General features: G+C 44.4%; 1 protein-coding gene across 1 annotated transcript; it reads right to left on the bottom strand.

The window, feature by feature from the left end:
• Window positions 1-233: 233 nt before the first annotated feature.
• LOC118731275 (zinc finger protein 709-like) lies at window positions 234-10,674 on the bottom strand. Its single transcript, XM_045589284.1, is given in 5 exon segments — window positions 234-542; window positions 544-1,723; window positions 2,330-2,390; window positions 2,596-2,722; window positions 10,575-10,674. Coding segments are annotated over 5 exon segments (1,401 nt in total). The 5' UTR covers window positions 10,578-10,674; the 3' UTR covers window positions 234-512.
• Between the last annotated feature and the right edge of the window lie 741 nt (window positions 10,675-11,415).

Raw genomic sequence — 11,415 nt, forward strand, 5'->3', positions numbered from 1 at the left:
TGAAATAAGCCAGGCAGAGAAAAATATCACAAAATCATACTCCTTTATGGAAAATAATGAACAACATAAACTGATGAACAAAAACAGATCCAGAGACAAACATCGATCAGAATGTCAAACCTAAGGGAAGGTAGGGAAGGGTGGGGGTAAGGGCGAGAAATCAACCAAAGGACTTGTATGCATGCAGATAAGCCTAACCAATGAACAGAGACAACAGGGGAGTAAGGGCATGAATGGGGGGAGGGGTTCAGGAGGTAATGGGGGAATGAGGACACATGTAATACCTTAATAAATTAAACAAGAAAAAAAGATAATTAAGACAAGTGACCTCTTTTCACGTTTTACATTCATAGGGCTCCTCTCCAATGTGACTTCTTTTGTACTTTTAAGGAAGTGTGGTTGTTATAACCTTTATCACATTGCTTACATTCATGGTGTTTCTCTGCTATGTAAATCCATTCATGTGATTCTAAGGTAGTGTAATATCCGGCTTTAATACATCATCCATATTCCTAAGGTTTCTCTTCGGTGTGATCTCTTTTTATGTTTTCTAAGATAATTGGGACTGCCGAATGCTTTCCTACATATTGTACACTCGTAGGGCTTTTCTCCTGTGTGACTTCTTTCGTGTGTTTTGAAGGAAGTGTAATCGCTGTAACATTTACCACATTGCTTACATTCATAGGGTTTCTCTCCCGTGTGAATTCTTTCATGTCTTCGAAGATTATTAAGACAATGAAACTCTTTTCCACATGTTTTACATTTATAGGGCTTCTCTCCAGTGTGAGACCTTCCGTGTATTTGTAAAGAACTGGAATATCTAAAGGCTGATCCGCAGTCCTTACAGATATAGGGCTTCTCTTCTGTGTGAATTCTCTGGTGTGTTTTTAAGGCAGTGGGACCACTGTAAGCTTTACCACATCCCATACACATGTAGCGTTTCTCTCCTGTGTGACTCACTTTGTGAGACTGAAAGGAACTGTAATATTTGAAGGCTATGCCACATTGCTTACATTCATAGGGTTTCTCTCCTGTGTGCCTCTTTCCGTGTTTTCGAAGATATCTGAGACAAGTGAATGCTTTCCTGCATGTTTTACATTCATAGGGTTTCTCTCCAGAGTGACTTCTTTCGTGTGTTTCGAAGGAAGTGCGATGTCTGAAGGCTTTACCACATTGCTTACATTCATAGGGTTTCTCTCCAGTCTGACTCCTTCCAGGCATTTGGTATAAACTGGGAAAAATGGATGCTTTCTCATTTTTCTTACATTTATAAAGTTCACCTCCAGTGTGAGTGGTCACGTGTGCTGGAAGGATTGAGAGATCACTAAATGCTATCCCACCTTCCTTATATTTAAAAAGTTTTTCCCCAGTATGAGTTTTTTCATCTTCTTGAACATAGCTGGGACTGAAGGCTTCAGCACATATATTATATTCATAAGGTTTCTCTCCATTGTGATTCCTTTCATGTTTTTTAACACACTGGAGATAACCTTTATATGGCTTCTCCCCATATTCCTCACAGTGATGTGTTTTGTGTTCAGTGAGACATCTGACGTTCCCATTATGAGACGAAAGTTCTAGGAGGGCTTTCCCACACACACTGTATTTACATGGTTTCACTTCAAGAGATTTCTCATTCAGGTTGAGATCTGAAATAGAGATGAAGCTGTCTTCAGACTGCTGACCCGCTTTCTCATCATAGATTCTCTCTACTACAGGACTTCTGGAAAAAACAAAAAGCATATTCTTCATGATTTACTTATGATTTTACCTTTATTAGAACATTTGAGCTACATTTCTATGATTTATAGCAAAAAAAGTAGGTCTCTGCCCTGTCTAAATGGCTTGAAGTTGAATAAACTGGATCCTGTGCAAGAGTTCTTCAGCCTTGCTATTATCAAACAGTGACATTCATATTCAGGGTTTATCAACGCTGTTTTTCATTTGAACTAGTTTCAAATACTGAATGCTTTTGTCATATATAAAAAAGTAATTTGGGTCGAAACCAATTTGGCTCAATAGATAGAGCATCGATCTGCGGACTGAAAGGTCCCAGGTTCGATTCCGGTCAAGAGCATGTACATTGGTTGTGGGCACATCCCCGGTAGGGGGTGTGCAGGAGGCAGCTGGTCGATGTTTCTAGCTTTTTATCGTTCTCCCTTCCTCTCTGTAAAAAAATCAATTAAATGTATTTAAAAAAAAAAAGTAATTTGGTGGAAATTTTCTGCGAAGTCAAATTTGAAGGAGGATTTTGTTTGTTTCTTTTTAAAATTTCATAGCATAATAAGTTTCTCATGTAAGACAGTGTTTTCCATTGAGTGTGACTCACCTTTGTTTTATCCTCTGGTTTTTGTACAGATCTTCAATGCCATGGTCTTTCCATTTCTTTCCTAAAATACAGACCCAGAAAATTTATTCCAAAAGTAATAGAAATTATAGAAACATCATTAGATTCTGTTTCTATGATGAGCTGTGACCATGCCCAGTTTACTTATCAGTGTCCTCTCTTAGCCCCTTATATACATTAGAACAACTTTGATGGGCCAGAAACACTTGTCCTCTTAATTAACAAGGTAAGAAAGTTGTCATCCACACCTATGGAGTCCAGGTTCCTGAAGGTTTCCCACATCACATCTCTGTAGAGTTTCTTCTGTGAAGAATCCAATAAAGCCCACTCCTCCAGAGTGAAGTTCACAGCCACATCCTCAAAGGCTATCGAGTCCTAAAACAGTACAGATATGTGCACAGTACATGAGACTGATAGCACTGGACACCCAGACTTTATTAACAGGAAGGTTACATATAATTCTGTTGTCTCCATATATTTAGTCTATGACTTCATCATCAAAACATTCTTTGTCCACATTTATTTCCTTATAAATTGAACCTTATCATAAACACATGAAAATTAATACTTCTTTATAGTGATAACATTACATCTTATTTTACTCTAAAGGAAGGGGTCAGAGCATGATGAGAAATGACAAATGCTATTCAAATAAAACAAATATTTTAATTTTAAGGCTTTCACCCAGTGGGCTTTCAGTCAAGATGGTGAAATAGGTAAATGCTGTACTTGCATCCTCCCACAAGCACATCAAAATTATAATTATACTATAGAACAACCATCATTAGAACCACCAAAAATTTGACTGAACAAAATTTCCCTATAACTAAGAATATAAAAAAGAAGTCACATTGAGACTGATAAGGGATGGAAACGCGCAATGAGCTGTTCCCTCCCCCATGTGTGGTGGTTAAAAATTAGGAGGGCTACCTCAGCTGCAGAAGTCCTCCATCCCCTACCCCAACACACCTCCCCATCCCCCACCCGCCCCCAGGAGCAAGAGCTCCCAGTGCTGGGAAGAGAAGTTCCCATAACATCTGACTGTGAAAGCCAGTGGGGATGGAGGCTGAGTGAGACAAGGGCTGCTGGAGTCCCAAGTATTCCTCTTAAAGGTCCTGTGCACGCATTTACTTAACCTCACTTGATCTGCATTCCACTGCTGAGTCAGCAGCTCAGAAGACACCAGAAATTGTTTGGATTTAAGGCAAGAGCCAGAAGGACAGCTTTCTCCCAGACAGAAATACTGGAAGAAGCCATTGTTCCTTTGCTGAGCCTTGCCCCCATAGAGCCTGTAGGTGGCCATACCTGAGTCTCCATCAACATGGATAAACTGCATTTACCTATTTCACCATCTTGACTGAAAGCCCACTGGGTGAAAGCCTTAAAATTAAAATATTTGTCTTATTTGAATAGCATGTGTCATTTCTCATCATGCTCTGACCCCTTCCTTTAGAGTAAAACAAGATGTAATGTTATCACTATAAAGAAGTATTAATTTTCATGTGTTTACTCTGAGACCTTTCCCCACTCAACTTGCAGGTCTAACTAAACTGTTTCCAGTGAATTTTCCAAACATATGCCTGTCTTGGATCATGTTACAGACTTTCCTAAAATCTTTCAAAGATTCACAACACCCCCCCCCAAAAAAAAACATCTGGCCTCAACATGCCCCATACCTCTTGCTAAGTGGTCCCAGGCCTGATACTAATGATAGACCACCACAGATTGCAGCTTGGCCTCTCCTAGGCACCTCCAAGCACAGTACAATAGCAGACAACTGCAGATCACATTGTAGCTCAAACTGTGTGGCCCTGGGCAGGATACAGGTGGCAGCTGATCTTGGCCTGCACTTCCAATAAGGCCACAGAGACAGCGCACTTGGTGGCCAGCTTTAGACTATGCCAGAGCACACCATGCAAACACTTCCACGAGTGATACACTCAAGGAGCAGTCTGTGGTTGAGGCCAGACATCTTAGCTAATTGGCCTGAGGGTAAATCCTCTCAATTGAGGCTAAACTACAACACCAGGATGCACACAGCCCAAATAAGGGAACATCTGCAGTTCCCAGCTCAGGTAAGTTGGGGAAACTGTTTAACTGGGATCTACAGGATACTCACTACATAAGCCTACTCCACCAAGATCGGGAGACATAGAAACAAATACAGGAGGCAGCCAAAATGAGGAGACAAAAAACAAGTCCCAAATGAAAGAACACAAAATTCCAGAAAAAGAACTCAACAAAATGGAGGCAAGCAATTTACCACATACAGTATTCAAAACATTGGTCATAAAATGCTCAATGAACATAGGGGATGAGTAGGTAAACTTAGTGAGAATTTCAACAAAAAGAAAACAAAAATGGAGATAAACCACATTAAAAACGGCAGTCAGAAATGCAGAATACTTAAGGAACTAGCAGTAGAGTAGATGAAGCTTTTTAAAAATATATATTTTATTAAATTTTTACAGTGAGAAAGGGAGAGGAAATAGAGAGTTAGAAACAACATAGATGAGAAAGAAATATCAATCAGCTGCCTCTTGCACACCCCCTACTGGGGATGTGCCCATAACCAAGGTACATGCCCTTGACCGGATCAGAACCAGGGACCCCTCAGTCCGCAGGTTGACACTCCATCCAGGACTAGATGTTGCTTCTTATTGCAGAGGACAGCTTTAGACCTGTTAATTAATATATCTTACATTTTGTCTGAAATATGTCTCTTGAAAATCTGAGTGTGTTTTGTCTCTTTCTAGAAATTAGGGAATGTATTCATAAAAATATCAATCTAAAGATTGTTAATTGTTTACTTTCAGTTGTCACTAAAAAAATAAAGGTTTCTGAGTTAAGAATTATAATTAAATTGGAAAGAAATTACATAGTTTGGTAGAAGGTATAAAATATGAAATACTTATTGCTCTAGAGCTGGTTATTTCTGAATGGATAAGAAGGTTGGTAAAGAAAGATCTGGAGGGAAATATATAGGTAAGCTGAATAATGAATTTAATTAGATAAATGAATCTATCAAAATTAAGCTAATATAGAATTTGTTTTGTTTTTCAGTCTGTTAAAAGAGAAAAAAGTTTTTCCTATATTTTGTCTAGAGAGCAAAGATTCTACATATCATTAAAATAATCATATGTCATATTGTGTTAATCAGGTACTTAAATTCTTAAAAAACCTCTCTCTTTAATCCTAAGAAGTCAAGTTTTGCTAGCTTGTGTTTGCATTTGATTCCTATTGTTGTTACTTGGGTAAATAATTGGTTTCATATGATCTTTTGGCCAAGTATATTTGATAACCTTTCAGGGTCTTAAATTTTTTAAAAATATATATATTTATTGATTTGATAGAAAAGGAGAGGGGAAGAGAGAGAGTTAGAAACATCAATAATGGGAGAGAATCATTGATCAGCTACCTCCAGCATGTCCCTTACTGAGGACTGAGCCCACAACCTGGGCATGTGCCCTTCACTGGAATCGAACACAGAACATTTCAGTCTGATGCTTTTTCCACTGAGCCAAACCAGCTAGGGCCCAGGTTTTAAATTTTAAGAGTTTTTCTAGACTTAGAATTGGCTTTGAGTCATTGCAATGGGCTCCTAGAATATCTCAAGGAATTGTTCTCTCTCCTTTCTAAAGAGACAGTTTAAACTAATTAGGCCTACCTATTTGATATGTTTAAAGCATGTGGGAAGCTTTGACAAATAAAAAAATAATAGCCCTGGCTGGATGGCAATTTTAATTTCTATGACAACTTTAGGTAGAGAATCTAAAGGTTTTTGCAGACTGGCAAGCAGAGTAGCAGTTTTGTTAACTATAACTATCAATTTTACTTTTATTTTTTAATTTATTTTTATTAATTTCAGAGAGAAAGGGAGAGGGATACAGAGATAGAAATATCAATGATGAGATATTGATCGGCTGCCTCTTATACGCCTCCCCACTGGGGATGGAGCCCACAAACCTGGCATGTGCCCTTGGCCGAATCAAACCCCGGGACCCTTCAGTCTGTAGGCAAACGCTCTATCCACTGAGCCAAACCAGCTAGGGCTCAAGGTTTGATTAAGTACATTTTACATTTGTTGAAAAATGGGTAATGAAGAAAAATGACTAAACAGTTTCAAGGGGACAAACCCAGGGAGGTTGTGGAGGAGACTGTACACAAGTTAGATCTGGGCAGGTTAGAGACTGACGCCCTAAATCCCTGAGACAGGGATAGACTCCCTGCCTGTGTCCCACAGGAACAGGCTGTCGCTTGCCCCAGGGCAAGTATTTAAGGTGTTTTTCCTAATCCGGGTGGGCAAGCACCGGTACACCAATCCTTCCTGCCCTGTTCTATGTAACGCTGGCCATGGCAGGATATCCGCATGGTCTTGCCTGCACCCACACAGTCCCCCTGGAGGCAGTTTCCCTTCATAAACTCTTGATGTGATGCTGGTGTTGTCAGCCTCTTTTGTTGGTCTCTTGGCTGGGACAGAATTACAGAGGGGCAGTACAACAGGACAGATCATCGAGGAAAGTTTCAAAAAAAACCCTCCACCCAAACGAATGCCCGTAGGACATGGGTGCCCAGGAAAGATCCTGCGGGGAAAGCAATGGGGGTTCACGGAGCATATGCCACGTGGTTATTCACAACGTTCCCCTCACATAAAGTAACACGGGCAAGAACTCATCTTTAACACGAGGCATCCACTGAAGGTGGGAAAATAATGAATTAAATGCTGGCCAGTGTGGCTTGGTTGGTTGGAGCATTGTCCCCTACACTCAGAGAAACTAGAGCCAAAGGCTGCACTAGTCAGTGGATAAAAGAGCCAAAACCGGTTTGGCTTAGTGGATAGAGCATCAGCCTGCGGACTGAAAGGTCCTGGGTTCGATTCTGGTCACGGGCATGTACCTTGGTTGCGGGCACATCCCCAGAAGAGGTGTGCAAGAGGCAGCTGATGGATGACTCTCTCATCGATGTTTCTAACTCTCTGTCCCTCTCTGTAAAAAATCAATAAAATATATATATTTTTAAAAAAGATCCAGCCGAAACCGGTTTGGCTCAGTGGATAGAGATCAGCCTGCGGACTAAAAGGTCCCGGGGTTCGATTCCGGTCAAGGGCATGTACCCAGGCAGCTGATCAATGTTTCTCATCGATGTTTCTAACTCTATTCCTCTCTCTTCCTCTCTGTAAAAAATCAATAAAACATATTAAAAAAAAAAAAAAAAAAAAAAAGAAGGATCCAAAGGAAAGAAACACAGTATTGGAATCAGCTCACATGAGCAGCCTGCTTCCCACAAGACAGGAGAGCTAATTCCAGAAGGTTCCACCTCCTAGACTTTCCAGGTTGAGACAGAGCTCCTGGGGTGGGCCAGTCCCCGGAGGAGGAGGGAGGGACACCTGAGCAGGCCCAGGAGTGGAGTCTGGGGGCTCCCACACCCTCCTATCCCCAGGAAGTAATAGAAATTCTCCCTCTCGGGCTCCCTCAGCTGGAGTCAGTGCCAGGTTCTGACCCAAATGAGCTCCCAAGTCCACAAACCCTAACCCTAGACACCGACTCCGGACTTTCAGAGACTTGCACCAATTACACTCTAAGTGCACTCTCACGGTGGATGCAAACTCCACCCGAGGCCTAAAAACGGGCCCGGAGAACCACTAAAACCCCAGGACTGTTCCCTTACGCCGCCCCCACCCCCACCCGGCATCAGCTCCCTCAGCATTCCCGGGCTGCAGCCAGTCACGTACAGGCTTCCCTTGGCGGTGTGAGCAAGAAGCCACAGGGTGGGAGGTCCCCCAGGAACAACAACTGGGCCTTCAAGGACTTCGTGCTCAAGGGGCCCTTGGCTTGTTGGGGTCACTGACCACAGGCCTCTGCTCTCAGTCACACGGCTTTGGACCACGTGGATGTTTCAAATGCTATAAAGCCCACTGTTTGAAAAATACTGCAAATTCATACAACCCCCATGTTTATGGGTAAAATAAAGAAGAAAACTGTAAGCCATATTTTTAGTCCAACAAGAAAAACCACTGGGGGGAGGGGGCAAGGGGAGTGTTGAGGTGTATGGGGGGATTGAGCAAAAAAAGAAAAGAAAACTTACGAACAGGGACAACACTGGTACTGCCAGGGGGAGGGAGGGGAGCAGAATATAGGGGGGATAAATGATTATGGGCAAAGTCTTGACTTGGGGTGGTTAACACACAATACAGTGGGCAGGTGATGTGTTGCAGGGGAAAAAAAAGAAAAAAACCACAAGTATTTATTCCTTTCAGAAAATAATGATTTGTTATTTCTATTGCAAGACAAACTTTCTTTCTTTTTTTTTTTTTAATATATTTTATTGATTTTGTACAGAGAGGAAGGGAGAGAGATAGAAAGCTAGAAACATCGATGAGAGAGTCATCGATCAGCTGCCTCTTGCACACCCCCTACTGGGGATATGCCCGCAACCAAGGTACATGCCCTTGACCGGAATCGAACCCGGGTCCCTTCAGTCCCCAAGCCGACGCTCTATCCATTGAGCCAAACCGGTCTCGGCCAAGACAAACTTTCTTAGTTAAACATACTTGAACACTTCTGATGTTCAAGTCTAAGCCCTCGAATTCCATTTGAGCACCCTCCCTCCTAAAAAAATAAAAAAAGAATGAAGGCACTTCAGAATAGTACAGAAATTTACAGACACTGCTCAGGGGAAGAAAACGAGAGACCCGAAGTTCAAACCCATTTGATGTAACTAACATTGGAATCTTTTTCCCCCTCAAATTGAACTCTCATGCCTCTTTGGAAATAACTATTTTATGTCACCTTTCAAGGTCTATTGATGCATTGACAAATGAACACCAAAAACAAAGTAAAGAAGTCTTTGTAAGGTGACAATCCCAAGGAAGGGGACAGGACAGAACACCCAGAAAAGTATCCAAAGAGGATCTCCACCCAAGAACTTCCCTAGGATGTCTGTGCCCAGGGAGGGCCCTGAGAGAGGGGGGCAGGTATTTCATACATGCATTCCAGGTGGTGATCCTCAGGTTTCCTCTCGTGTGTAAAAACTACACACAAAAAATACTTATTTTTAAAATTGGTTTTTAGAGAGAAAGGAAAAAAGAGAGAGGGAGAGAGAGAGATTTGTTTTCCACTTATTATGCATTCATTGGTTGCTTCTTGTGTGTGCCCTGACCTGGGATCGAACCCACAATGCTGAAGCCAATTAACTGAGCTACTCGGGCAGGGTAACAACAAAATAACGAATAAATCTTTCAAGAGTCATCCATTGAATGTAGAAAAAGTGATAAACAGCCGAAACCGGTTTGGCTCAGTGGATAGAGCGTCGGCCTGCGGACTGAAAGGTCCCGGGTTCGATTCCAGTCGGGGCATATACCTTGGTTGCGGGCACATCCCCAGTAGGGGGTGTGCAAGAGGCAGCTGATCGATGATTCTCTCTTATCGATGTTTCTAACTCTCTATCCCTCTCTCTTCCTCTCTGTAAAAAATCAATAAAATATATATATTTTAAAAATGATAAGCAATCAATATATACCGGTTAGAAATGCACGCTGGAAGAGAATCAATTGAGGCCATGAGTCGGAGACCAGAAGGTGGCGCTTGAGAATGCAGGCAGAAACAGGAAAATGTGTGGGTTCATGGCCAGTCCCGGGAGCAGCCGGGCCGGAGGGGAAGGGTCCTGGGTTTGAGACCCCGCTCCCCCGAACATTTCAAAAACTGCAGGTCTCTCCGAGGAGAAGAGACCGGGACCACAGACCACAGCTCCTCCCACGCACGAACCCCGGGAGGCCGAGTCACAGTGGCCCCCGGGAACTCCCCGTGGACCCCGCTCCATCGGAGGGGACGCGGGGCTGTGGGTGCAGAGCCTCTCCGGAGGGGCCGGAGGGCCGGAGGGGCCGGAGGGCGCCCCGAGGGGACGGGGCGCGGGAGGGACGGGACGCCGGAGGGGACAGAGAGCCTCTCCGGAGGGGCCCGAGGACCGGAGGGGCCGGAGGGCGCACCGAGGGGACGGGGCGCCGGAGGGACGGGGCGCCGGAGGGGACAGAGAGACTCTCCGGAGGGGACGGGGCGCCGGAGGGACGGGGCGCCGGAGGGGACAGAGAGACTCTCCGGAGGGGACGGGACGCCGGAGGGGACGGAGACCCAGCAGAGCCGCCTCAGACTCCTCACCGGCGGCGTGGGGCCAGGTCTCCCCACAGTCGGGTCCGCCCAGCGCCCTCTGAGGACAGCCTACGCGCACTCACCATGTCCCGGCGGCTCCCAGGAACGGACGCCACTGAGAACACTGACGTGACGCCAAGCGGCCAGGAGCTCGCCGACGCCGGAAGAACCCATATTGTTCGCCGAGCGCGGCCCCGCCCACCTCCCCTGATTGGACAGCTCTGCCTTCCCATTCCTGAGTGACAGCGCAGAGGGGCGGGCGGGACAGGTCCCAGCGCTCCGCAGGAGCAGCTTTCGTGGGTGGGCGGGGCCTGTCCCTTCCAAAGCCGTTAGTCCTCTCTTTTTGTTTTAATCCTGTTTTCCACTGATTTTTCAGAGAGAGGGAAAGACAGAGGGGAAAATCGATGTGAGAAAAACACATCGATTGGTTGTCTATTTTTAAAAATATATATTTTTTATTGATTTTTTACAGAGAGGGAGAGAGAGTCAGAAACATCCATCAGCTGCCTCCTGCACACACCCCACTGGGAATGTGTCCACAACCAAGGCACATGCCCTTGACTGGAAACGAACCTGGGACCCTTCAGTCCGCAGACTGACGCTCTATCCATTGAGCTAAACCAGCTTTGGCCGATTGTCTGCCTTTTGCAGGAGCCTTGACCAGAGACCAGGTTGCTGAGGAACCTGCAACCAAGCCATATGCCTCTGACCCGAATGGAACCCGGGACCCTTAGGTCTGCAGGCCGGTGCTCTATCCACTGTACCAAACCCGCTAAGGCCGTTTATATTTTTAACACCCTTTGCCCCTCTTTCTGGATGTGGGGACACAGGTGTGCGAAGGGAATTCCACACCCAGTTTCCAGATGGAGCGACGCCCTTGTCCTGAGCTAGAGGGGTGTCCAGGTTAGACTGAGACCAAGGGGT

The sequence above is a fragment of the Pipistrellus kuhlii genome, unplaced genomic scaffold (assembly GCF_014108245.1).
Source record: "Pipistrellus kuhlii isolate mPipKuh1 unplaced genomic scaffold, mPipKuh1.p scaffold_m20_p_30, whole genome shotgun sequence".
Classification (NCBI taxonomy): Eukaryota; Metazoa; Chordata; class Mammalia; order Chiroptera; family Vespertilionidae; genus Pipistrellus; species Pipistrellus kuhlii.